General features: G+C 53.2%; 3 protein-coding genes across 5 annotated transcripts in view; 2 read left to right on the top strand and 1 right to left on the bottom strand.

Moving 5' to 3' along the window:
- Positions 1-944: 944 nt before the first annotated feature.
- Positions 945-9,176, top strand: WBP2 (WW domain binding protein 2). Of its 2 annotated transcripts, none has more exons than XM_080924627.1 (8): positions 945-1,061; positions 4,235-4,343; positions 5,479-5,614; positions 6,496-6,588; positions 7,113-7,247; positions 7,466-7,588; positions 8,021-8,097; positions 8,204-9,176. In XM_080924627.1, exons 1-8 carry the CDS (start codon positions 1,003-1,005, stop codon positions 8,255-8,257), a joined length of 786 nt encoding a protein of 261 aa, XP_080780753.1. In that variant the 5' UTR covers positions 945-1,002; the 3' UTR covers positions 8,258-9,176. The 2 variants fall into 2 exon arrangements, with proteins under 2 accessions (XP_080780753.1, XP_080780754.1); XM_080924628.1 differs by having other exon boundaries at positions 1,004-1,114.
- A 1,073-nt stretch (positions 9,177-10,249) lies between these two features.
- On the top strand, positions 10,250-23,858 carry UNC13D (unc-13 homolog D; the record flags this gene model as incomplete). The annotated part of the gene is made up of 32 exons (XM_080922477.1): positions 10,250-10,381; positions 11,055-11,090; positions 11,323-11,430; positions 11,533-11,592; positions 11,684-11,750; positions 11,983-12,166; positions 13,089-13,133; positions 13,220-13,288; positions 13,415-13,484; positions 13,642-13,746; positions 13,869-13,961; positions 14,038-14,141; positions 16,237-16,354; positions 16,425-16,549; positions 16,679-16,769; positions 16,852-16,908; positions 16,990-17,087; positions 17,171-17,222; positions 17,300-17,430; positions 17,552-17,672; positions 17,978-18,121; positions 18,314-18,412; positions 18,525-18,731; positions 18,886-18,954; positions 19,936-20,015; positions 21,058-21,163; positions 21,235-21,306; positions 21,735-21,818; positions 21,903-22,023; positions 22,204-22,327; positions 22,733-22,929; positions 23,737-23,858. Exons 1-32 carry the CDS (start codon positions 10,265-10,267, stop codon positions 23,856-23,858), a joined length of 3,276 nt encoding a protein of 1,091 aa, XP_080778603.1. The 5' UTR covers positions 10,250-10,264.
- A 1,473-nt stretch (positions 23,859-25,331) lies between these two features.
- The window catches only part of UNK (unk zinc finger), a 32,723-nt gene continuing 31,274 nt past the window's right edge, over positions 25,332-26,780 (bottom strand). For both annotated transcript variants that reach the window (XM_080924604.1, XM_080924603.1), the window contains exon 16: positions 25,332-26,697. In XM_080924604.1, the coding sequence (XP_080780730.1) occupies positions 26,542-26,697 (156 nt within the window). In that variant the 3' untranslated portion in view covers positions 25,332-26,541. The remainder of the gene's footprint in view (positions 26,698-26,780) is intronic.

The raw sequence follows: 26,780 nt of genomic DNA, 5'->3' as shown, positions 1-26,780 counted from the left end.
AACACTGATCTCCTAAGGTTAAGGATAGATAGATATACGCTAAGATGTCACCCAGAAACTGAGGAGCTCTCCTAACCCTCGCCAGCCCTGCAAAAGATTCATCTCAGAGATGGAGTTTAGATTCACTACAGCGCAACGGGGAGACAGCCACTAGCTGAAACGAGTCAGTGGTATTTTAAAAGCCCTACCTGGCCGTTGACCTAGCATTTTGTCGTTCCATTCAATTATTCCAAGTCTTGTTTAAACCCTGCAGTTTAAACCCTGCAACAGGATCCGCTAACTAGATCAGAGTAGGAAGCAGCGCCATCGCGAGGCTGCAGGCGGCAAGTGTTGCGCGGCGAAGAGGGTGGGGAGTCTACCATTCGGTCCCCATAAAGTCACATAATCGGACTCGTGGGGTCTGGGCCTGAGTCGATTGAAGCGACGTGTTTTTCTCGGGCTCTGCCAGTCCACTCTAGAAGGGATTGGCTCTCGCACTGCTCTATAAGTTTGCAAGAAGTACCCAAGTGTAAGCGTGAACTACTCATGACAGTTGCGGAAATGAGGGCGGCTCGTTAAGTGACTTTTAAATGTACCATACACCAAATCATCACATCTAAGTTACATTTCTTCGACTGAATTTGCTTAACACGAGGAGGCCGGGATGAGAGAGGCGTACAGATGTTTAAGTAGTTTTGTAAATATAATCTCGAGCCTGGCCTATAGTATAGACTACAAATTCCAGAATTCACTCGCCACTAAACGCAAGGAGAGGCCGCAGTTGCAGGACCATTGCCTGCCGGGAATTGTAGTTGGCTGCTTGTTTGTGATGCAGGTGCAACTTGGGGGGGGGGGAGCGGGAGTAAACTCTCCCCACGTGACAGTCCAGATCAGGTGGTTGGCCAGCCTACGCGCAGGAGCTATGATTGGCTGAATGTAATCCGAACGACGCCACTAGAGGCGGGTCGAAGGCCAGCGCAAGCGCAGAGCGTTGCGAGTCTCGGGACCCCTGTGGGAGAGACTATGGCGCTCAACAAGAATCACTCAGAGGGCGGCGGAGTGATCGTCAACAACACTGAGAGGTGAAAACACGGCGGAAGGATCCTGGAGACTCGAAGGGCGGGTGTCGGCCACTGTGTGTGGTGGGCGGTGGGATACGGTGGGGAAGGAAACTGATGGAGCGCTGGGGGGAAGGGGTGGTAACGGCCGGAGGCGGGGCTGGAGGGAGTGGGTGGGTCGTGGGGGGAGGGCCGGGGTGCTCATCAGCTGGGGTGCTGGGTGGGGGTGGGGCCGCAGAATGGTGTCAGGGTTTGTTTGGGAAGATGAGTGAGGCCCACGGGTACTTTCTTGAACCTCTTCCCAAACGAAGTCTTAAAAAATAGTTGATGTTTATTAGGCGTTCACTACGTCTTTACCACGCTGCGTCAGTTCTTCAGATAGTACATAATCTGGTGCCGCAGAAACTATTATACACATTTTACGGGTAGGGCAAGTGAGGCCTAGTGAGGTTAAATAACTTTACTTAGATCATAGTGCTGTGAGTAACAGTTGGAAATTGAAGGAAAGTAACTTGGCCCCAAAGTCAATAGGCTTAACTACTACTGTACAGTTTTCTCGTATATTCCAGAATTTCTCAGGTTCCAAAAGAAAGGCTGAGGCCCTCTAGGTGGAACTAAATGTCTTGTCAACTACTTAACCCAGTGACCCTTGTAAAGGCTTGTCTCTGGCCTTGTTCTCTTGAATTCTTAATGTCCTATGTTCCCAGAACAAAGGTCTCTCAACTTAAAGATTCTTTTTTTCTCCATCCTCTCCTGAAGTGCTGGACCTCTCTGTTCTTCTTGTTCCTTGATTGTTGAAAAGTGGACTCTTCCGACTTGCACTATGGGGGCTTGAGTGCCAGGGGAGACATAGTGGAGGTCAGAACCCACACCCAGTGTAGACAGGCACTCATCTTGGCACCTGCCACCTGGGAAGTTTGATGAGTCAGAGAAGGTGTGCAGAGACACAGCCAGGTTCTGCCGACTGTGTGCATAGGTCTTGAGAAGAAGCTGGCCAGCTCAAGTGGGTGGTGACCGTTTTAACCCGAGCAGCCCTCTTTTATTTCACCAAGAAAGGGTATTTGGGACAGGAGACAGACGGATGGAGCCATAGGAACTTGGATGTTTTTATCTTGTAATCGGAGAAACCTTACATGGTTTTCTGGTATACTTTGTCCAGTTCCTTGGCTGAGCCAAGTACTCTGATGCCATTTAATGACTACCTCCACTTCTACCAGACTCTCTGGTTTTTGAGGTATGGTTTCATTCTTGTAGCTCAGGTTGGCCTTGACTTTGAGGCAGTCCTTCTACCTCATGCTTTTGAGGGCAAGAAATTCAAGGATGTGCCACCACAAACCAGGACTATTTAGTTTCAATATTTGGGAGTGATTCCTCTGTTTGTTTTTCCAAGACAGTGTTTCCTGTGTAATAGAGCCCTGACAGTCCAGGCTGGCCTTGAACTCTTAGAGGTTCACTTCTGCCTCCCGAGTACTGGGATTAAAAGCATGTGCTACCTACCATCCCTGGAAGTTTTTTTTGTCTCTTAAACTGAGTCTTAACTGCCCTCCTGGGCCTTAGCACCTGGTTCATAGATCATTGCCCCCAGTAGGATTCTAAGGAATAACTTCAGCCACACTTCTAAAACATGTGTCAGCAATAAATGAAATTAAATTAGAACACTCAAACTTTGGAATTTAAATTAGTAAACATTAATCTTTAATTCACAAACCACTGATAGAGATAAAAGCTGTAAACTTGCCAGAAGGTGGTGAAATAAGCCTTTAGTCCCAGCATTTAAGAGTCAGAGGCAGGCAGATCTCTGTGAGTTGGTCTACTGAGTTCCAGGACATTCAGGGCTCCACAGAGAAACCCTGTCAAAAAAAAAAAGTTGTGAATTCTTCCCAGAGAATTGAGCGCACACACACACACCTACACCTACCACCTCAAGGGCTTTATATATATGCAGAAGTTTGAGGGCTAGAGAGCTGATTCAGCAGTTAGAAATACTTCCAAGTTTAGTTTCTAGCATCCATATGGAACAGCTTACAACCACCCGTAACTCCAGCTTCGGGGGATGCAATGCTAGTATAGTCATGTCTTTAACATTTTATTTTCTGGTACTGGGGATGAACTTAGAGCCTTGACCATACTAGATAATACTGAGCTACACCCCCAAGTCCCCTCTAGACTCTGTTTACATACTAGGTTTTTAATTATTTGGTTTGTGTCTTAGTCAGGGTTTCTATTTCTGCACAAACATTATGACCAAGAAGCAAGTTGGGGAGGAAAGGGTTTATTCATCTTACGCTTCCGTATCGCTGTTCATCACCAGAGGAAGTCAGGACTGGAATTCAAGCAGGTCAGGAAGCCGGAGCTGATGCAGAGGCAATGGAGGGATGTCACTTACTGGCTTGCTTCCCTTGGCTTGCTCAGCCTGCTTTCTTATAGAACCCAGGTCTACCAGCCCAGGGATGGCACCACCCACAATGGGCTGGGCTCTTCCCCACTTGATCACTAGTTGAGAAAATGCCTTTCAGCTGGATTTCATGGAGGCATTTCCTCGACTGAGGCTCCTTTGTCTGTGATAACTCCAGCTTGTGTCAAGTTGACACAAAACCAGCCAGTACAGTTTGAGACTTTTTCTGTGTATCTTTTGCTATCCTGGGACTATCCTGTAGACCAGCTGGCCTCAAACTCAGATCCACCTGCCTCTGCCTCCCCAGGGCTGAGATTAAAGTTGGGCCTCCACCGCCTGGCATAGATTAGGTTTTACAAACACTGACAAAGGAGTAGGTGGAGTGCTTTCATAGCATTCTCACAACCCCTGACTCCAGCCCTAGCACCTCAGGAAACCAGCAGCTTGGGAGGTAGAAGCAGGAGGAACTTAGCAAGCTCAAGACCGGCCTGAGCTGTACAAAGCCCTGCCTCCACAACACCCCCAGCCAGAACCCCACTCATGGGGCTTAAGAGCAAACTAAAGCGCAAGCCCAGGTAATATAATCCAGCTGCAGAGGGGGAGGGGTTTGCCTGGTTATATGGGGCTGCAGAAATAGGGTGTAGGGAGAGTCATAGACCTAGCTTGTTCCTCTGGAATGGGCTGTGTGGATGGTTTAGTCACAGCTCCTACTGAGACACTGTTTTGAGTGACTGTCTCATCTAGAATAACTGATAGGGAATCATCCGGCCCCTTTGCTTTTGTTTTTGTTTTTTCTTTGCAGCATCTTAATGTCCTATGATCATGTGGAGCTTACATTCAACGACATGAGGAATGTGCCAGAGGCCTTCAAAGGGACCAAGAAAGGCACCGTCTACCTTACTCCGTACCGGGTAAGTTGCACAGCAGGACAGTCGGCTTAGTCTCTGTGCTCTCAGAGGGTCATGTGTGTCTCTGCTCCAGCCTTTTGACACCAGTGGCCTCCGAACCCTGGGGACTGTTAGTGCCTTGTTCGGCCTGTTTCTCTGTCACATGATCCTGGATTCTAGAACCACCAGGCCCTTTGTGCCACTCTCCTGACCTGGGCCGTGCAAATTCCACAAAACTCTCTCTGAGGTAGGATCTAGCTGCCAGAGTAGCCCTTGAGACCCAGGCCCCAGAGTGATGAATGTGGTAAACAGGATATGGTAGCAGGGCCGCAACCTCCAGGCTGGGCAGAGAGCCCAGCAGAACCCTTCAGTGAAAGGTGCCAGGCTACAGAATTAGCCTCGTCTGGGAGTGGGCCCTGTGGGCAGTGAGTAATAAAAGCTTTCCACTGGTGGCATGAGGACGGCTGGAAGAAGAGCACACGTGCATGTTTTCATGATGGAACCTCTGAGGGCTGACATTTACATCTTGCATTAGGTTGAGTATCTGGTGGTTTGGAAACCCAGGGGTTGACCCACAAAGTGGAAGGGAGGAACTGACCTCTGACCTCCATATGTGTACTCTGGCATTTGCACACCCACCCACCCACCCACCCACATACAACATAAATTAATGTAATTAGGAGAACGATAAGCCAGGGTTTTCCAGGTATGGGACAGGAAAGTTGTGTGGCTGTCAGTAAAGTGTGGCCTACAGGAAATCGCAAGGATCCCTTCTCCTGGACTCTATGCCCTGTTCCGAATGAGCACAGGCTGTGCCTCCCACCCCCAGGAGCCTCCGCCTGCTCTGCCCTGCACCTAGCACAGAGCACAGGCAGGAGGCTCCTATGTGCACTGCGCCTGCCAACCTGTATCTGGAGGGATGGATGCCAGGGTGTCCTCTCATTCTGCGACCTGCAGGTTCCTTGTGTGCACACCCGAGTCTGGAGTCTCCAGGCTGCACTGAGGCTGTTTGTTTACAGCACTTGGGAGGAGCCACGGATCTGCCAGGGGTAACGCTACCTACTCTGGCACCAAAAAGAGATCGAGCTGAAAGTGTCGGAGCTGAGTGACTGAGCTGCTTCCGGCTCTGCCTCTGACAGCCTGGTCTCTTCTCCCACAGGTCATCTTCCTGTCTAAGGGGAAGGACGCCATGCAGTCCTTCATGATGCCCTTTTACCTGATGAAGGACTGTGAGATCAAGCAGCCAGTGTTTGGTGCGAACTTCATTAAGGGAACAGTGAAGGCTGAAGCAGGAGGTAGGTGACAAGCTCAGCATCTCTGGCTGCTACCTGGAAATATCCTTTTTAGATTCCTTGCCCAAGCCTTCTACTTCCTAGCCAAGATTTTTTTTTTTTAAGATTTATTTATGTACTATGTATATAACCTATATGTATGTCTACACACCAGAAGAGGGCACCATTACAGATGGTTGTGAGCCACCATGTGGTTGCTGGGAATTGAACTCGGGATCTCTGGAAGAGCAGCCAGTGCTCTTAACGTCCAAGTCATCCCTCCAGCTGTGAACTAACTTCTGATACCCAGGCTCATGCTGAGCAGCACATATGGGCTTCAGTTACCAAGAGCTGGGAAGTGCTGGGTTAAATCAGCCTTTTGTTCAGAAAGGGAGCCCAACAGAAAATTAAAAACTGAAGGTGCTCACATTTACCCAGGGAAGGCCCAGGTTTTAGGTTTGGAAAGGAGTTTTGTCCTATATCTGGGATGGGCCTTCCATGAAAGCTAGGGAAAGGCAGCTGCCTCACTAGAGGCTGGCAGTGCCTGGCATTGTGGCCATCTCCCAGGCTCCAGAGGGTTCCATGTGAGCCTCACTCCCCAGCTGGGCTGGAGAACTGTTTTGTCTTCATTCCCTTTACCAGGAGAGTTCTACCCCAGCCTTGATGTCAGTTACCAGGAGGGCTGCCATGTACACGTTAGGGGTGGAGAGCAACCTCCCCACCTCCCCTTGCTGTTAGCCCTTCAATCAACTCTATAGCCTCGGAACTGGGAGGATGAGACCCCCCAGCAGGGGCCAGGCCAGTCTGCAGCACGGTGTTATGTAGGCTCTGGGCAGGAGAGGACAAGTCATCTTTGCACTGAACCTGTTTTCTTCTCACCCGTTCACTGTCCTTGCCCTTCTCAGGTGGCTGGGAAGGCTCCGCCTCCTACAAGTTGACCTTCACAGCAGGGGGCGCCATTGAGTTTGGGCAGCGGATGCTCCAGGTGGCATCTCAAGGTATCCAAGGCCTTAAACACTAGGGGCTAAGGACACATCAATCATACGGGTTTTTTGTTTGTCCTTTTATTTTGTAGCATAAAATATCTGGGCCCAGCTGACAGGACTGGGAAGTTGGGGGAAAGAAACCTGTAATTATCATCTGTGGGCTTCCTCTACCCAGAGCAGGCATGCAACATTCTAGCAGAAATGTTTGGACTAAAAAGCAAACAAAAAACCCAGCTCCTAAAACTACCATCCAACAGCCATTGTCAATCACCCAGTGCTGGGGTCAACATCTATCCCCTCTCGTTCTTCACCTCCCCCCATCCCAACATCCTCCCTCCTCATTCCCTCTCGCCTGTCCTTGACCTCACCATGTTGCCCTTTGGCCTTTTTTTCCCACCCTCTCTTCACGTAGTGACCTAGGCAGACCCTACGGGGTGGGCGGTGGAATGGTGGTAGGGCACATCTGTGGGCACAGTCCTGGGACCCATCAGCCCCTGGGGCAGGTGGCACTCATGTCTCTCCCCTTGTACTTGTAGCCTCCAGAGGTGAAGTCCCCAATGGAGCCTATGGGTACCCCTACATGCCCAGCGGGGCCTATGTCTGTCCCCCGCCAGTCGCCAATGGAATGTACCCCTGCCCTCCTGGCTACCCCTACCCACCGCCCCCACCCGGTGAGTGTGTCCTCTGCTACCCGACTTAGCCTCTCCACCCACCCACTAACCATACCTTCGAGCTGCAGAGGGGAGACAGGCCCTTTCATACTTTAGGCCTAACAGACATTGGAGAGTTTAGAGGGCATCCCAAGGAACTAGATAGGACACTCCGGATGTAGCCTTGCAAGGGAACCAAATGGACTGCTCACTGTCTCTTTCACTCTCTTCCCAAGCAGAGTTCTATCCAGGACCTCCCATGATGGATGGGGCCATGGGATATGTACAGCCCCCGCCACCACCCTATCCTGGGCCCATGGAGCCTCCGGTCAGCGGCCCCAGTGCCCCCCCTACTTCTGCAGGTGAGGCCCCTCAGCTGCTAGCAGTCCTTCAGGACCAGCCCTCTCCTTCCTAAGGCCTTACAGAGAACTCCACACTGAGGTCAGAGACTACTGACCCTCAAATGACAAAGGGCCTCTGGGTTACAGACCACCCAAGGGCACCAGCACAGCGGTAGCTTGGTGGTAAAGAGCTATGTTCCAAGGGCTGGGTGTGGTTCAGTGAGCACTTGCCTGAATGGTCTGGGCCTGGGTTCTATCCCAGCTGCTACAGAATAAATCCAAAGGTACAATGAGATGAAGCCTCTGTGGCTTCTTGGCTTGTGGTGCTCTTTTTGGACCCAGGTGGTCACCCTCTGTGCCTTGTTCTCATCTACAAATGGTCCTAGGGACTCAGGTGAGGGCAGAGGAGGAACTTATCACTGTCACTGTCTCCCCATGTGTTTGCTTTCCCAGCTGAGGCCAAGGCTGCAGAAGCTGCTGCCAGCGCCTATTACAACCCAGGCAACCCACACAATGTCTACATGCCCACGGTGAGTTGGCAGGAGACCGCCTTCACAGTCACGCAGTCTGGGAGCTGGTATTGGAAGCAAGCACAGCTGGTCCTCTCATGTCTCATGTGAGCTTGTTTTTCTCTAGAGCCAGCCTCCACCACCACCCTACTACCCCCCAGAAGACAAGAAGACCCAGTAGACCTGCCCACCTCTTACCGAAGACCCCTTCCTGGGCCTCCCTTGGAGCTGCATCTGGGATTCCAGGACGCCCGGGAGGGCCCTGTTCTTCCCCAGGCCTGAGTATAAAATTAGCAGGAGCTAGCCCTGATAGAAAGGTGGAACTCCTGGCCTCTGAGAGGCACGTCCCAGCTTCCCACCCTAGCTCAGCTCTCGGCTCTGTTCCACCCAGCTTTCCTTTCACCATGTCCGAAGCTCACAGGAACACGGGGTGACCCCTTGTTCCTCATGATAGTAGCCCCCACACACAGAGGGACTCTCTGGCCACTCCTCCACTGCTGCCCAGCCTCATCAGCCTGGTGACCATTGTTCTTCGTCTCTTGGGGTCCAAAGACCAGCCATGCATCTCCCCAACAGGCCCTGCCATGTTCACATTCCTTACCACTGGTGTGTGCCTGGCCCCTGACTCGCTGTCCCAGCACAGTCAGTCCACAGTCACATTTCCCGGCCACCCTTGTTCTTCCTCTTGCTTTCAGGGATCTTACCCTGAGCTTCCAGTGGCTGGCATCAGAGGCAAAGCCACTGTGGCAGAGAGGAAGCTCCTCTGCTAGTACTTCTGAGAATCATTCACCCTCTTCTCCCTTTTACAAGGGGCTTCTCCACAGGAGCCATAGAGAATGCATGTCTGGGGTTGAGGGCCTCCAGCCACGTGACCCAAACCTGCCGTCTGCCCCTCTGTAAGCTTCATTGCCCCCTGGATGCACTAAGAATTGCTCTTGTTCGCTCCTGGTCTAGACACAAAATGAGGAGATGGATATTTAAAGAGAATTCCTATTTATTTGACACAAGAAGTCCAGTTAATATATTAATGTGAAATAAACCCTGTTCGCACCTTGATTTGTTTGCTACAACTGTGAAATAGTAAAAACGAAGTGACTGGATGCTCTCTTGACTCTGAGTGCTGACCTGGGTGAGGTCTTCCGGAGGAGGGGCTAATGGCTGCTCGGGGCGGGGCTAGGGAGCCGGTTTCCTCCTCTGAGTCATACTGTGGCTCCCAGCCTTCCTATAGAGGCCCCCCCACACCTGCCTGGGATGGTGCGAAGTGCCACAAACTACCAGTGGAGGGTAGGACGAGGCCGGTGTCCCATCTGCTTCCAATCCCCTCCTGAGCACAAGCATGCCGGGACTTCTGTGAGGGGGAGTCGCAGGGCTGGCTACCATAGTGTGTACCTTCATGCCACCTGACCTAGGGAAGAAGATGGTGGGATAAAGCAAAGTCCTTAGCCAGACCTGCACCCCACTCACAGTGAGCCAAAGAGCTGTGGGAAATCCCAGTGGCGAAGGATCCTCTCTTAACCAAAATGCTCCCGTGTGTTGAGACTGCTCTAAGGCCTCACTGCCTCTTCCTTCTGCCACTACCCTCAGGGGCTCTCAGGGTTAGTGAAATACCCTGATGTCAGTGGTAGGACAGAGCTTCATGTCCCTTCTGTCCATCCCTGGCTAACACAAAGTGGTTCTGTCCCTCGCCTGGAATGTCTCACCTGTGGGGTGGAGCAATTGGCTGAGGAACGCCTCTCACCTCTAGCCTCTCAGGAGCCACCGCCCTGTGCCTGCCCCACCCTGACCCAGATCTGGGGCTCATTCAGAAAACCCTAGGGTGAGAACACTACAGGTCTCGGTCGGCTTCCTTGGCCCAGGCATAGTTGAGGCAGGCAAGTTGCTTTAGCCTGGCCCTACCCCTTGCCAGGAGCTCTGGACTCTTTCCAGAGCTTCTGTGGGACAGTGGGTGGGGCTTACCCGCCCACTGGGTCCACTTTCTCCTGGCTGAAGAAGATCTGGCAGGGATCAAGGCTGAAGGAAGTTGCTGGGAGACTGGAGAAGGCCCCACCAAGGCTGTGACACCCTGACCCCTCCATCCCTCCACCCTCCTCGGCAGAGTGCACCCTGGGGCTCTTTGCATCACCCTGTGGCTTCCTTGTTTCCACCCGGCAGCCAGGGGGTGGCGGAGAGAAAGGCAGAGCCAACCACCATGGCGACACACCTCTCCCACCCCCATCGGCGCCCTCCACTCTTGCGCCAGGCCATCAAGATAAGGCGCCGCAGGGTCAGAGACCTGCAGGATCCACCACCCCAAGCCACCCCGGAGGTAGGAGGGACTACAGGAAGGGGTGAAGAGCCAACCTCGGGGTGCTCAGCAGTCTCAGGGGCTTAGAAGTGGGAGGTGGGCTATCTGTCCCCACCCACTTGCCCTCTATGGTCCTGGGCATACCCTTGTAGGTGGGCAAAGAGGTCCCCCTATTATTCTGTGAGCCACGGTGGGCTTCTCTAGTCCCTTTTCTTTGGTGGAACTGTTGTACCTCAGGCCCTCCCTGTTCCTCTAGCTTTGAAAGCTCCAGCCCCATGAAACAGAATCTCCAATGACAGTGGGCTACCTAGGGACCCTTCTGAGCTACCCGAGACCTGCCTGCCGTTTCCCCCAAGTCACCCACCTCTGCTACTAGGCCTCACTTCCGCTGCTGGGGTGAGCTGAGCTGGTGGCCGGCTGATAAGCAACGCTGTTTCCTCTGGGGAAGGGGGGCAGGTGCTAAAGAGCCCACAGCTAGGCCAGCTGAACGCCCATGGACCTCAGACATGGCAGGCCAGGGGGTGAGCAAGATGGCCCAGGGGTCAGCCCTTCAGGGAGCCTTATGTTAGAACAGGTGAGGGACATCGGTGGGCCCAGAGGCTGAGGTACTGGGGTTCCAATGTCTTAGGCATGGGCCTTCCTGCCTGGCTGGAGAGGCCTCCAGGGACACCGTGTCCTTCCATCTTGTCCCTAGGTTCAGGTCCAATCTCACCACCTCTCCCCAGAAGAGGTAAGGAGAGGGGTTGGGAGAGTGGGGGGGGGATGTGGGAAGCAGCCCGACATCCTCTCTGGGGGAGGTGCCTCAGCCCCAGAGTCTGAGGATGCAACAGCCTGGTAGAGATCACACTGGATCTCACTCAGCCTTCACTGCACATCTGCCGCTTTGTCCCTTTTCTGGGCCTGAGGTGTGGGTCTCAGAGAGGGCTGTTGGGTGATGATGAGGTGACCCTGCTTTGTCTCAGCGGGACCTGCTGTATGAGGAGGCCCTCTATACTGTCCTGCACCGCCTGGGTCAGCCAGAGCCCAACCATGTGAAGGAGGCCTCAGAGCTGCTGAATTATCTGCAGGAGGTAACCCAGCCTTTACCCTTACCCAACCCCCCACCGCCAAGGCTCAGCCCTCCCTTCCCACCACCTTGTGTCCCCAGCCTCCCACACCTCTGCCCCCTCCAGGCTTTCCAGGTGCAGCCTGAGGAGCACCAGCAGATGCTGCAGCGTGTCCGTGAGCTTGAGGTAAACTGGGCCCGGGTCACCCTGGGCAAGGACGGATAGTGGGAAGCCTGGTCCTCTCAGGAACTCAGGCAGCGCCCCTCCATCCCTACAGAAGCCAATATTTTGTCTGAAGGCAACAGTGAAACAGGCCAAGGGCATCCTGGGCAAGGATGTCAGCGGTGAGTGTGGTTGAGGTGCCCCAGACAACCTCTCCCTATCATAGCCTAGCCTTGAACTCTTCTCCAGAGTTCTTCCAAGGGTCCCCCAGCTGCTAGCCTCTGGCACTTAGATGCTGAGTTTCCAGGGACCTTATCCAGCTGTCTCAGGAGGAGGCTGGGCCCCAATGTGGCCGATGGGAATTCAAGGGAAGCTGGTTGACTCCTTGGAGTCTTGTCTCTTACTCCCTCCTAGGGTTCAGTGATCCCTACTGCCTGCTGGGCATCAAACAGACGGCTGGTGTTGTGCCAGAGGGCAGCCCGGTGTCCCGACGTCGGCAGAAGGCAGTGGTGAGGCATACCATCCCTGAAGAGGAGACCCACCGCACCCAAGTCAAGAGCCAGACACTTAATCCTGTCTGGGACGAGACCTTTATCTTGTACGTGGCCCCATCCCAGCCAACCTCTATTTCCTGCCCCCACCCCAGGCACCTCTGAGTACAAGGTTTCTCTAGATAATAGGGTCAGTGACCTTCCTGGGTTGAGAGACAGCTTAGTCCTTGGTTCTCAGGAGGAGCCGGAGGGAGGCTCATCCTCGCAGGACAGACCCATCACGTAAATACCAATTGTGTATTACCAATCGCGAATTTGCCTGATGTAGTACTACATACCTGTAACCCTAGCTCTCAAGAGGGTAAGGCAGAAAGAGGGCAAGTTCAAGGCTAACCTGGGCTACTTGGCATGACCCTGCCACATAAATATGTTCTACAGTAGCAGTGAGCAGGGAGAGTTGGCCGCTCGGGGTGAGTGATGGCCAGGGGACACTGCAGCCCTTCCTTGACAAAGGTAGTGTTTAGGAAGGAGGAACCGTGCTGGCTGGATTTTTAATCCCAGCAGTGGGGGGAGGGGTGCCGGGGGGTGGGGGAGGTAGATCTCTGTGAGTTTGAGGCCAGCCTTATCTACATATTGAGTCCCAGACCAGCCAAGGCTACATAATAGGATCCTGTACCCATAAGAAAACAATAAAAAGGGAGGAAAAGACCCTGGCAGTGGTGACACACACACCGTAAAGCCCCGTACTCAGGAGGCAGAGACAGGCAGACACTGAGTTCAAGGCCAGCCTGGTCTACACAGAGAAACCCTGTGTGGAAAAACCAAAAAAAGAAAAGAAAAGGGAGGGAGGAAGTAGGCAGGAAGGGCCTACAACTTCATAGTGGGTAATATTGGGGATGGCGTTTCTAGAGGGCAGGCTCTCAGAGCGCAGGCCAACCGTTGTGGCCTGGCCTGACATGGTTGTGCACCAGGCATCCTACCCTGCTAAGGCTCTTATGCATACATTGTGTTGTTTTTCTCCCCCCAAAGGGAGTTTGAGGACATAACCAACACAAACTTTCACCTGGACATGTGGTGAGTGCCCAGCCCTGACCCTGGGCAGGAGGGACAAAACTGGTGAGGTCGCAGGCCCCTCCTCTGCCCCTTGCTTTGGCCCACAGGGACCTGGACACTGTGGAGTCTGTCAGGCAGAAGCTCGGGGAGCTCACGGACCTGCATGGGCTCCGGAGGTGGGTGCAGCAGACTCATGGGGAGGAAGGTCCCTTGCCCTTCCTTGTGCACCCTGGTTTCTGGAAGGTCCGCTCTGCCCTTGGGTGCCCAGGTGGCCGAACCTCCTCCAATCCTGCCTAAAACAGGATCTTTAAAGAAGCTCGGAAGGATAAAGGCCAGGATGACTTTCTGGGGAACGTGGTTCTGAGGTTGCAGGTGAGGGGCCAGGACAGAGGCAAGGGTGGGAGATGAAGGGCCCTGAGGGACTCCAGGTCTGCCCCAACCCAAGCTAGGGACTGCCCCGACTGCTTCCCCATCTCCCCCTCAGCGCCACACACCCTTAATTTCATCGCCACGTGTCTTGCTTGCTCAGGACCTGCGCTGCCGAGAGGACCAGTGGTTCCCGCTAGAGCCCTGCACAGAGACCTACCCAGACCGAGGCCAGTGTCACCTGCAGTTCCAATTCATTCACAAGAGGGTAGGTCCAGGGCCTGGGCTAGTGGCTCTGTCATCCTTGATTGGTGGCCTTCCTTGGTTGGGGAGAACTGGCTGTACCTGGCATAGGGTCCTCCACTAAATCGTCTGCTGACCTCTTTGCAGAGAACCACTGTGGCCAGCCGATCCCAGCCCAGCTACACGGTCCACTTCCACCTACTGCAGCAGCTGGTGTCCCACGAAGTCACACAGCACCAGGTATGGCTGTCTGCCAGAGCCGGACACCACCAGGGCCACCTGTCAGGTCCTGAGATGCATCTACTATTCCTCTTAGGCCGGTAGTACTTCCTGGGATGCGTCGCTGAGCCCCCAGGCTGTCACCATCCTCTTTCTCCACGCCACTCAGAAGGACCTGTCAGATTTCCACCAGTCCATGGCGTGAGTACACTAGTCCTGCTCAGAATCCTGAGGAGACCTCTCTGCCCCCTGCCCGCCCTCCTTCAGGCTGGCATCTCGAAGCACCGCTTTCAAGAGTGTGCTCTGGGGACCAAACTGTGTTTTCCTTTCTTTTCTTTTCTTTTCTTTTTTACATTTGGAGTCAGTTAACAAACTTTCAAATCTGGAGATTTTTGTGCACAACTCAGATTCTAGCGATTCTATGAGCTAGGAGTGCTGGAATTATGTGTCCTTTTTTTGAGCACATCTCCTGACCTGCAGGTCACTCACTGAGCTTGTCTGTGTCTCTTAAGTCCTGGGCTTTTGTATTTACCTCTGTGGCAGCTCCGTTTCCCAAAGTCATAGGCTCATAGCAGCAAACAGCTGACACCCATTAGTTGATATTAAAATGACTTGGTGGCACACGTCTGTAATCAGTCCCAGCATTCAAAGGGCTGAGGCAGGAGAATTACAGCATGTGTGAGGCCCCCTTGGGCTGCACAGTGAAACCATCTTAGAGAACAAAACTCTACAAGTGACAAGTCTGTCAAGAGCCATTATGTTCCCTGGACTATGTCACCTTCTGGGAATGCCTAGAAGGGCCACTCAGGAATGACTGAAATGCAATCCTGTGTGGTGTAGGGAAGAGCAGTCACAGCTGGGTGCTGGGCAGGAGGAGAAAGAACAGAATGCCACCCAGCGCCCGGCTGTGATCTGGTCATGGAGCAAGAAACTGGTGGAGAGAGGAAGGTCACTCTGGGGCTTCGTGTCTTCTGGACTCTTAGGCACATGGGTGTTCCTGAAGAGAAAGCCCGGATAGAGATGAAGCCAGTGAGATATCACACAGTAAGGGGCATCTCATGCAAATAGTAATGTTCCAGGGGAGATCTCCTCCTGTACCTGGTTGATCCCTGCTTTCACCATAACCTCCTCTAGCCAATCACCCCTGTCAGGTCTCCCCTTACAATGTCTGAGGGAACTTCCAGCTGAGGATTGCCGTGTGAGCAAAACTTGAGTCTCTAAACCAGACTTTTCAAAAGAAACAAGACACCCTGAAGTTTTACCCAGGCGTGGTGGTTCACTCTTGTAGTCTTAGCACTTGGGGGGTGGAGGCAGAAGGATCAGGAGTTCATGGTCATCCTCAGCTATCTAGTGAGGAGGAGTGATGTCCACTTGCTCTGTAAACAGTAGGATATGAGTTCAGTCCCCAGTACCCCAACAGGCTGTGGCTTGGCATGCCTGAAATCCTGGGACTGGGCTGCGCTGGTGGTGACAGAATCAGGGGAGTTGGGGATCTTCATGACTGGTTGAAGGAGACCTTTGACCTCTGGCCTTCACACATATGTACACATTTATATGCACACCTTCACAAATATGTGTGGGTACATTCACAAACATCCTAAATTTGTTTTAAGAAGTATTTCATTTATGCATATGTGCCTGTGTGATCACATAACGCATGTGAGCAGGTTTCTCACCAGCCAGAGGAAGGAACTGGATCCTCTGTAGCCTTCGCTGCAGATGGTCGAGAACCTCTTGATGTGGTCACTGGGAACCAAACTCAGGTCTTTTGGGAGAGCAGCCAGTGCTCTTAACTGTTGGGCCATCTCTCCAGTCCCAACTGGTGCAAGCACTTTTACCCACTGAGTCGTTTTACTAGCTCCAGAAATGATGAAGGTTTTTTTTTCGGTTTTGGTTTCATTGATATTTGAGACTAGGTCTCTCTCTGTAGCCCTGGCTGGTCTAGAATGTGCTATGTAGACCAGGCTGACTTCTAACAAAAACAAATCCGCCTGCCTGTGCCTCCCAGGCTGGAGAATTAAAGGTGTGCTTCACCCTGCTCAGCTCTGAGGGTTTTTCCATACAGAGCACAAATTAAGAGCCAGGTAAGGTGGGTTTGGTGGTGCATATCTTTAATCCCAGCACCCGGAGAGGCAGAGAGAGAGAGAGAGAGAGACCCTGTCTTAAAACAACAACAAACAAACAAGACCAGTCAGGCAACTTAAAAAGCATCTGCAGAAACAAGAAGACCCTGTGAGTCTCACTGGCCTCCATCATGTTGGGAGATGCTCCCACTGAGGTCTTCCTGTCTCTGCAGGCAGTGGTTGGCCTACAGCCGTCTCTACCAGAGCTTGGAGTTCCCCAGCAGCTGCCTCCTGCACCCCATCACCAGCATAGAGTACCAGTGGATCCAGGGCCGACTCAAAGCAGAACAGGTGACTGGTGTGAGCCGGGTAGGCGGGGCTCTGGAGAGACATGGCCTGTAACATCTTCCTGGCTCTGCAGCGGGAGGAGCTGGCCACCTCCTTCACATCTCTGTTGGCCTATGGCCTCTCCCTCATCCGGAAGTTCCGCTCTGTCTTTCCCCTGTCTGTCTCGGACTCCCCATCCAGGCTGCAGTCCCTCCTCAGGTCAGTGGCTACCCTTTGGTTCTGCAGGGATGAGTGTGCAGGTGTGGCACCTGCAGGGAGGGGTCAAGAAGGTCAGTTGGGTAGGAGTAGGGTCGCAGACCCCTGGACAGAGTCCTCTCTATCGTCCAGAGTCTTGGTCCAGATGTGCAAGATGAAAGCCTTTGGAGAACTGTGCCCAGACAGTGCCCCACTGCATCAGCTGGTTTCCGAAGCTCTTCGGGTAGGCATCTCCTCCGGGGTGGGGGTAGAGGCATGTGCCTTAGCTCAGCCACCCCTCTTCCTCCCTGCCTGTCTTCCAACAGATGGGCACAGTTGAATGGTTTCACCTAATGCAGCAACACCATCAGCCCATGGTACAGGTAGATTCTGAAACAGGGGTTGGAGGTGGGTATGCAGTATCTGCCTCTGGAGCCCTGCTCAAACACCTGTATCTTCCCCAGGGCATCTTGGAGGCTGGCAAGGCCTTGCTAAGCCTGGTACAGGATGTTTTGGCTGATCTGTATCAGTGCCGTGGCACATGGAACAAGATTTTCCACAAGTGAGCATTTATGGGCCTGGAGCTGAGGGGCCTGTGCAGGACCCTAGTAGGTACCACTGTCACACACGCTGTCTTTCCTCCAGTGTCCTCAAGATAGACCTGTTCTCCATGGCCTTCCTGGAGCTGCAGTGGCTGGTGAGACCCTCTACCATCTCTAGGTAGCATCCCTCCATCCATCTCTACAGCCCTGCCCAACAAACTTTTTCTCATAGGTGGCCAAGAGGGTACAGGACCACACAGCGGCGGTTGGCAACCTTGTTTCTCCAGATACTGGAGAGAGTCTATTTCAGCTGTATGTCAGCCTGAAGGAGCTCTCCCAGCTGGGCCCTGTCCCTTCAGACAGGTGGGCAACAAGTGGCTTGAAGGTGGGCTTCAGGCACGCAGGTGGGAAAAGGTTGACTCACAAGGGCTGAGGCCCGAGGCCGGCCCATGCCTTCCACAGGTTAAGCCTCTGTTCTCCCCAGCCGTGAAGTCCTGGCCCTGGACGGTTTCCACCGCTGGTTTCAGCCCGCCATCCCTTCCTGGCTACAGAAGACTTACAGCATTGCCCTGGAGCGGGTGCAGCGTGCGGTACAGATGGACTCGGTACAGGCAGGGCCCTAGGTTTCGGATAGTGCGGTTGGGTTTCCTGCTGGGACCTCCTGGCTGATAGAAGCCTGTAATGTCTCTCAACATCTCATCGGGGCATTGGTCGGGGCAGCTGGGTGCAAAATATGGCCTCCTGATATCCTAGGGCTTGGTAGGGCTTCCCTGAACTTAGGGTGTCCTACAGGTTGAGGGACAGTGGGCCCAGCCTTGTTTCTGTCCTCTTTGGAACCCCCACTCAGCACTGTGTTTGATAGTGGCCTGCCTGCTCTGAACCTTCCTTTGTAAGCGTTTCCCTTTCCCAGCTGGTACCCCTGGGCGAACTGACCAAGCACAGCACTTCTGCGGTGGATCTGTCCACCTGTTTTGCCCAAATTAGTCACACTGCCCGGCAGCTGGACTGGCCAGACCCAGAGGAGGCCTTCATGATCACGGTCAAGTTTGTGGAGGTACAGCATCCTTTCCTCCCTTCAGGAGAGCCTCCCTTCTGTCCTTCCCGCTTCCTCCCAGACTCTCAAACTACTAGCCGCTCTCAACCCCCTTCATAGCTTGTGTCCTAAATTTAAAGTTTCTGAGACTCCTCTACTTACCCATGAAAGCTCCACCCATCTGTCCATCCGCTGTGATCCTTCCTGCCCTAGGATACCTGCCGGCTAGCCCTGGTCTACTGCAGCCTTATAAAGACCCGGGCCCGAGAGCTGTCTGCAGTTCAGAAGGACCAGGGCCAGGCAGCTGACATGGTAAGACCCAGAGCCGGGGCCGAGGGGCTGGCCAGGGTAAGGGTGGGTCTGATCATCTTGGTGCTTGCTGTTCATGAAACCTGCCTCTCTCTGTGCCTATGGCTGTCCCCAGCTCTGTGTGGTGGTAAATAACATGGAGCAACTCCGGTTGATCATCGACAAGCTGCCCACTCAGCTGGCATGGGAGATATTGGAGCAGCGGGTTGGGGCCGTGTTGGAGCAGGGGCAGCTGCAGAACACGCTACATGCTCAGCTGCAGGGCGCTTTGGCTGGGCTGGGACATGAGATCCGTACTGGTGTCCGTACCCTGGCAGAGCAGGTACTGTCTGACCCCCCCCCCCCCCCCGGAATGTTCCTCAGCAGGGCCTGAGCTGATGTCTCTCCCAAGACCCTAAACCTAAGCTCAAGCTTTAAGCCAACTCTCTGGGTTTCCCTGACTCATTCTATCTTCCTTGGTCTCCCTTGTGTCCCAGTTGGAGGTGGGCATTGCCACGCACATCCAGAAACTCATCGGTGTCAAGGAGTCTGTCCTGCCTGAGGATGTGAGTGACTGTCCTGTTGACCTTCACCTCTGCATCTGGGGTTATGACAGGAGTCAGACAGGAGTTGAAGGCTCTGAGGCTGTCAGAATCAGTCCCTCAACCTGGAGCCACGTGTGATGTCTTCACGGGCTTCAGCAGAATCCTCACTCATAGCACGGACTCTCCTGGCACTGATGGATGGTGTGGGATTACCTGGGGAGGCCCAGCTCCGTTTTGTAGCCCCGCCCTTCACAGCGCTGGTCATCTCTGCTGTCTTGCTGAGATGCAAGCCCGCTGGACCCCAACCTCTCATGTGTCACTGTGCTCTTGATTACTTGGGGGAAAGATGCCCACTAACTCCTGAGTTCACACATTTCGTCACATCCTGAGTAAACATGTTTTAGTTCCAAATACTGACTTAAGCACTGGTACTATAAGTCAGTGTGACCAAAACTGTTCTCGTAGGGCTTCTGCTCAGAGGAAATAAGACAGCTAGGTGCAGAGATATAGCTGACTACAAGCGTGGTGCAGTCTTGTGCGTGCTTGCACACACACTTACAGAGTGCCGGATAATTAGCACTAAAGGGGAAATAAAGCAGAAGGGGCTGGGAAATGTCAGTGTTGTAGTGTTTGAGAGTGGTCAGGGAAAGCCGTATCCTGAGTATGACAGCCGAGTCACGGCCCACAGGAAGCTGGAAAAGGATCTGTGCAGATGCCCGCAGGAGGAACTTGACAGGCAGTGGGATCGGGAGAGGTCCTGAGGAGGCACGTGTGGAGCAGGCAGAGGTGTAGTCAGAGGATGGTGTAGTCAGAGCACACAGACAGAGCAAGACGATGGAAAGACGGGAGGCAGAGAGCAACCGGTGCAGATGTTCTATCCAACACACGAAAGCCATCTTTGTTCCCTTACTCTGGGGAAGGGGACAGCTGGGTGGAACAGAGTGGGTGGGGTCAGGACTGAAACAGACCTGTCTTATGTCCTTCCCGCTCGCTCTCTCTCAGGCCATTCTGCCCCTGATGAAATTCTTGGAGGTGAAGCTTTGTTACATGAATACCAACCTGGTCCAGGAGAACTTCAGCAGGTATTCCGCAGCACCTGCGCTGCGCTCAGGCCCCATGTCTCCAAGGCCCCAGTGCTCACGGGTCAGTGGCATGCTGGGAATCCCTTTGGTGACTTCCTTGGAGGATGTAACCAGCTTCAGGGACAGGGAGGCTCACTGCTTTTCTTAAAGGTCCTTTTGATTCTGCTCAGCTCTGAGCACACAGCCTTTCCCTGTATACCCCAGGCCTGGGCCCGTCTTGAGGGCCTCTGACTGCTTCTCCTTCCTCTGCATAATGCAGACATCTGGGGTGGCCTATAGTCCAGGGTTGGGGGTGGGAGTGGGGTTTGGGGGAGCCTTCTGGTTGGGTTGTTGACACTGTGGGCTCTGAGTGACCTGGGCACGGGCTCCAGCTTCTTAGTTCCTCTTTAGTGGCCTCAAGATGGCCAAGTTTTATCAGTGCCAAAGCTTCTCCTAAGAAGCGAATGAACCACATGAGGAGCTGAGAGCAGGACTGTGTGGGTCCAGAGCCTCGCCTGTCTTCATGTGAAAGCTGAGCCTTCGATTGGCAGCTGGGATCTCCCTCCTAGAGTTCCGTTCTACTGAGCAGCAGGCAGGGCTGCTGGAGGCTTGGACTCCTTCCCATTCTATTTTGCCATTTATTGAACATTTGTTTCATTTTGTTCTGTTTCCCTCCACATAAGCAAGAATGAACTTTCCTAGACAGGAGCTTTGCTCAGGAACGTCTAGAACAGCGCCTGGTGCGCTGTGACCGCTTACATTGGTCTAGCTTTCTTCCCTCTCTTTGGTGGTTTGCCGTGGTCCTACTGAAGAGGGTTCACCACTGCCGCTAAGAGACACCTTGGGTGGAATTGTGTCTCCCTTGGCCTGGCCCCTTTACACTCTAGAAAGCAATCTTTCCTCTGTACATCACCTGCCAGCTCTAATTCAGCCTTACTGTGGACCAGGCGGACCAGGAGGGAGGGTAAGCCTGGGTTCTGGAGGCCTCTCCTCTCTGAAGAGCATCTTTGCTTCCTCCCCTGTCTTTCTGTCCTGTGTCTGGCACCTGTCTGCCTCCGGCCAGCCTTTTGACTCTACTGTGGACCCACACACTTACCGTGCTGGTGGAGGTGGCGGCTTCTCAGCGAAACTCATCCTTGGCTTCTAGCAGGCTGAAGGTCGCTCTTCAGGTAATTGTACCAGCTGTGAGAATAACAACCCCAGGGTGTATGCCAGGAGTCATCTCCCCTCTCTTCCCCAGAACCTGGAGATCTGCTTCCATGCTGAGGGCTGTGGTCTGCCACCAGAAGCCCTGCACACGGACACCTTCCAGGTAAGAGCACTCTTCCTGAGCAGTGCTGAGAATGAACCTCGTTCATTTGGATAAATAAGGGAGGGCCTTGTTAGGGTCTTCTGATGAACCCCTAGTTTGGAGGTCAAGGCAGGGATCCTACTTTGTGTATTCACCTGAATCCAGGACTAGCTACGTAATCCATGAAACCAAGCACAATGTGAAAAGTTAGGCTTCTTATCCAAAATTATTACAGATTTTGTGATTGTGGCAAAAAATAAATAATCCAACTGTGGTGTCCTTCAAAGCATTCCCATAGCAGACCATCTGGTGCCTCTATCTTGGGGTCTTCCGGTGCAACCTCCCCCCCCCCAATTCCATGGCCCCAGCACTTCCTATGGCAAAGCCACACCAAATTCTGAGTGCCTGCTGCCACATAGGCATAGATAGGCATGAAGATACCATTCCAGGCTCTGCAGAGAGACCTGGAGCTGCAGGCGGCCTCCAGCCGGGAGCTCATCCAGAAGTACTTCCATAGCCGAATCCAGCAGCAGGTGAGAAGCCCATCCTGTCCCGGGTCACAGTGGGCCTTGCCCCCGCTGTCCCCCAGCTGATCCCTATGCACGGTCCTGTGCCAGGCTGAAACCACTTCTGAGAGGCTGGGCGCCGTCACAGTCAAGGCGTCCTATCGTGCCTCTGAGCAGAAGCTTCGTGTGGAGCTGCTCAGCGCCTCCAGCCTGCTGCCTCTAGACTCCAATGGTGAGTGGCGGTTGCCCAGGGCCTCTCCCTACTAGGACCCTTGGAAGCTCAGCAGGAGCTTTGAGCACATTTCTTCCAGTTATCAGGAGGGAGCCACCCTACTGCTTAGGTAGGCAGGACAGGGAACATGGGGATGGCTGGAATTCAGTCAGTAAACCCTCCCCTGGGGCCATTTTCTAGGTTCCAGTGACCCCTTTGTTCAGCTGACACTGGAACCCAGACATGAATTCCCTGAACTGGCCCCCCGGGAGACCCAGAAGCACAAGAAGGAACTTCACCCACTCTTTGATGAGACCTTTGAATTGTGAGTGGGACCCTGCCCTTCCCTCAATCTCTCCTCCATCTTTCCCTCCCTGGTTACCCTGTGCTATAAGGAACCCCTGAGATGACCAGAGGGCTTTAAGGATCCTTGGGTTGAGACTTTGCTTCCCTGGGGGAACAGAATGGATTCCCATTACTTTAGAGGCATCCATGGAAGGATGCTGTATCCAAGATACTTGGGTACCTGTTCTTTGTTGAAGATGGACCTGGGGCCACAAGACCCCTTGTAAAATTCAGCCCGTGATCAGAGTGGATGTTATAATGTCACAGAGATCCAACTGCCACAAACCCGTTCTCAGCAAGGGGGTACTCTACATGTTTAAGGGAGGGAAGGTTGATGACACATTTGGGTAAGGCTGTCAACTAACTGAGCCTGACTCCCTGCCAGCCTGGTGCCCGCTGAGCCGTGCCAAAAAGACTGGGCATGCCTCCTGCTCACTGTGCTGGATCACGACACGCTAGGAGCGGATGACCTGGAGGGAGAGGCCTTCTTACCACTCTGCAGGGTACCTGGACTGACAGGCTGTGCAGAGCCTGGGGAAGCACCTCAGATGCGCCTGCCTCTCACATACCCTGCACCCAATGGTAGGCCTGAGTCCCAGGGCTGGCTCTCTGGCAGGGTGTCCAGAGAAATACCTTCTTGGGGGAAGGAAGCCAGTAGAACAAGCACCATGGCTCATGTTGCTGAGTATTTCAGTTCTGGTCTAATGGAGAGACCAGTGGAATTTAAGCTCTGGAAGTGTTGTGACTTCTCCTGGTGGGGAAACCCATTAGTTTCCCTGTGACAAGGGGCCTGGATCTGTGTGTTGGGCACACACTCTGTAGTGCAGATTATGGTGTCAGGAAGGTTCGTATGCCTCTGTCTGCATCTAAGTACCTGAGGGCTGGGTAAGATGGCGGGGCGCACCCTGTGGGCCCAGCACTCAGGGAGGCAGATCTGTCAGTTTGAGGCCAACCAGAGCGCCATAGTTAAGTACCCTGTCTCAAACAAAAACTATGGTACCTCAGATTCTCTCACAACTCTCTAGTGAGGTGGTTTCACCTGGACTGACAGACTATAAGGAACCTGGTGAAGCACCCCAAATAAGCCTGCCTCTCACAACAGTAGGCCTGAGTCCCAGGGTAGGGCTCTCTGGCAAGGTGTTCAGAGAGATGCCTTTTACAGGTAGAGGTGAGTAGGCTGAGACTTGAAGTTAGCTATCCAGCATTAGGTTTTCAAAGACAAAGGGAGCCGAGTCACTACCCAGTACACGTTTCCAAGCCTTGTTTATCAAAACAAATCTTGTGAATTTTGCTGGTCTGTATCCACCAGTTTCTTCAAGGTTGGCACAAGAATGTGGCAGCACTATTTTTTCAACCCAGAGTTTGACCCTCAAACCTTTCTCTCCACAGGGGATCCGATTTTGCGGCTGTTGGAGAGCCGGAAGGGTGATCGAGAGGCCCAGGCCTTTGTAAAGCTGAGGAGGCAGCGAGCCAAGCAGGCCTCCCAGCATGCTCCCACTACAGGGCCATAGCAGCTGAAGCAAAGCCAGAGTTCTGAGTTTGGTTCTTCCTTGTGCAGGGAGGCCCTTCATCCTGGTGTAACACAGGGAGAACCAGCAGGTGGAGGGCCCAGAGTTCTTGACAGAACAGCCCTTGGTGATTGAGTACCGTGACCAGAATTTATCCTTTCTTGTGCCCCGGCTGTGTTCTCTGCCGTATTCCAGAACAGAGGAACATCTGTCTCTGCTCCTCCTCCTCCCCCCAGAAAAGCTGCTTTTGGTAGGGTATCATAGCATCTAGGGCCATCTGCCTTTTGGAACTGCCAGTTCCACCTGCTTGGGGTAGGGCCATCTACTGGGACCAGAGCTGTGGGCACAAACTTGAGAGAGAGGACTCTGTCAAAGCCACCCTGATGCAGGAAGGGGGTGGGAAGAGGAGACTCTGGCTCTGAGGTGAGAGCTGGCAGGAAGCAGGGCAGGCACAGATGGATAGCCGCAGAAGGGAGTTTGGCTGTCTACAGAATAGCCTTCCTCCCTCAGATAACACCTGCCACCTAGAAATGTTCTCAGTGAAAATAAAACATTATCCACTGCCCTCGGAAAAATCTATAGTTGGTTTACAGTGGGCCCAGGAAGATCTGCCAGGCCCTGTGTGCCTCAGAATGAACTGCAGCATGCTCCCCCCATCCCCGGGGTGCATGAACACTACATGGACCTGGGGTGGCCAGCAGTATGTGTGTGCTGGCTTCTCAGGAGCTGGGTCTCCTTTTACACGGGTTCCAGCATCAAACTCTGCTGGTCAGACATGTGCAGCAAGGTCCTTTCCCTGTTGCTCCTCCTTCATGACTCCGAAGACACTTCACCTGGCACCAGTTACTGTGATTGCTGCCCAGGACGGTAACCTGGTGTTAGGGGACCATGAAGCTGACGAGCTGTTCTGGACAGCGAGTGTGTGTGGAGGGTCTCCTGAACAATGGCAGTCAGAGCTTCTGGCCTGGTGGTCTTTCAACTTGACCCTGGAAAGTTAATGCGCACACACTGACAGGGGGAGGGTGACAACTCTTGTGGAGGCCAGGCAGAGCACCCAACTTAGATGTGTTCTCAGGTGGGGAACTTCCTTGGTGACACCTCCCCTCCTTCCTTCTGTGTAAATGACCGGGCAGGACCATTTGTTCACTGCTTAGGGAAACACTGAAGGACCTATTATTACTCTTTGGAAACCATCAGCAAGGAAAGCACTCACAGCAGGTCACAGAGCGCTGAGCAGGAGTCACATGGCCTGGGAGGTCACTGTCTAAGGCTAACAGGCTAGCTGGGTCTGGCTTGGGGGTGCCTGAGTTGCCTTTGCACCTGAGCGATTCTAGGCTGCTTCAGCTGTCTCTTCAACCGTTTCCAGGCCAGAAGCAGAGCTCTCCCCGCGAATGTCCTTGTCCTTAGCTCCCCCACATAAACAAGCCACTGCAAGGTCATAGTTTATTTCCAATAAGTTTGTTGATTTTTGCATTTTTGTAAAAAAGAAGAAAGTTTTCACTTAATTCATTGAAAGCCCTTTCGTGCTGAGCCCAAGGGAGGGGCCTATGCTGGGGCAGATTCTCTGTAGCCCTCTCGAGCCCTCTGGACACCCAGTACTGGGAGCAGGGCTGCCTCCCTTTGCCCACTCTGCTTTCTGGATTCACTGCATCTCTGTACAGAACAATTTTTAAAATTGAAGCTAAACACAATATACATCAGACAGGCACGCACACACATGCACACACGTCTGCCCAGAACGGCAGTACGTCAGCTGCACTCAAAGAGCACCAAGGAATGCATACTACCTCCTCCCAGCTAGAAGGGCAGGGCCTGTGCCCCTTGGTCCTCACACTGCACTCCTCCCAACAATCGCCCTGCTAGCTGCCAGAGGGAGGGAGTTTGCCGGCTCTACAGCCGTGTGCCCGAGGGAAGGAGGTCGGGACAGGTGAGGGCAGTGCCAACCTGACAAGTGACTGTGGGGTCAAAGAGGCTACTGTAGGGATTCCGGAAGGAAATAATCAAGAAGCCCAGGCTTCAAGATCCTGAGGGACAGAACTAGGCCTTGACTCTTGAGGAGCTTCAAGAGCCCAGGTGTGGGAGTGGGGCTAGCCTGTAGCTTCTGCCTCCCTGCTCTGTGGCTGTCCCCAAAGTTAAATACATATTTGGTAAACCCAGGAGCTAGTCTGGTTTAGAGTTTCAGACCTGCCTGAAGCCCTCACAGCTAGGAAATGGGGGCCTGAGTCCACACTGACAGACCCTGGCCTGGAAAGGCAGAGTGAATGGAACCTGCCCTCCAGCTTCCCATCCTTCCCTGCTCTGGCCCCAGGAAGAAGTTAAAAATAGTTAGTTCCTACATAAAAAAAAGAGACAAAAACATATTCACTGTCAAAAGGCCAGTGGGAAAAGAGGGGACGTTGCCTTTGAGCAGAAAGGATGGTGAAGGGACAGGAGAGGACTGCAAAATAGTCTCTTCTTTAAAAAGTGCTTGGTAAGTCTGTTTTAAAGTGTGTGTCTATACCTATGTCCAGATATACACACAGACACTGTGCACGCTGGCACCACGCACACCTGCACACAGAAATGTATACATGTACATAATCATATACATATACATACATACGTACATACATACATACATACATATATATATTTTAAAAAGTCCTAGGTGAAAAGGTCTAGGCCCAGCTGGGCCTGGTCTGCAGGGTCACGACTGGAGGGCATGGGCCCGGCTGGGCTGGCAGACAGGGCACTCACTGCCCTCAGCACAGAGCTCACACAGCACAGCGTGTTGGCACGGCAGCACTGTCCGGGTCTGCTCCTGACACTTAAGGCATTTCACTGACTGCATGTGGAACACAGCCTGCGGGAAATATGACATCACAGTTACTGGAATGTTCTCTGTCACCTGCTTGGTCTAGAGTTGACCAAGCAGCTCTCTTGAGT

The sequence above is a fragment of the Micromys minutus genome (assembly GCF_963924665.1).
Source record: "Micromys minutus genome assembly, chromosome: 10".
Taxonomy (NCBI): domain Eukaryota; kingdom Metazoa; phylum Chordata; class Mammalia; order Rodentia; family Muridae; genus Micromys; species Micromys minutus.
This window is presented reverse-complemented; position numbering and strand designations above follow the sequence as displayed.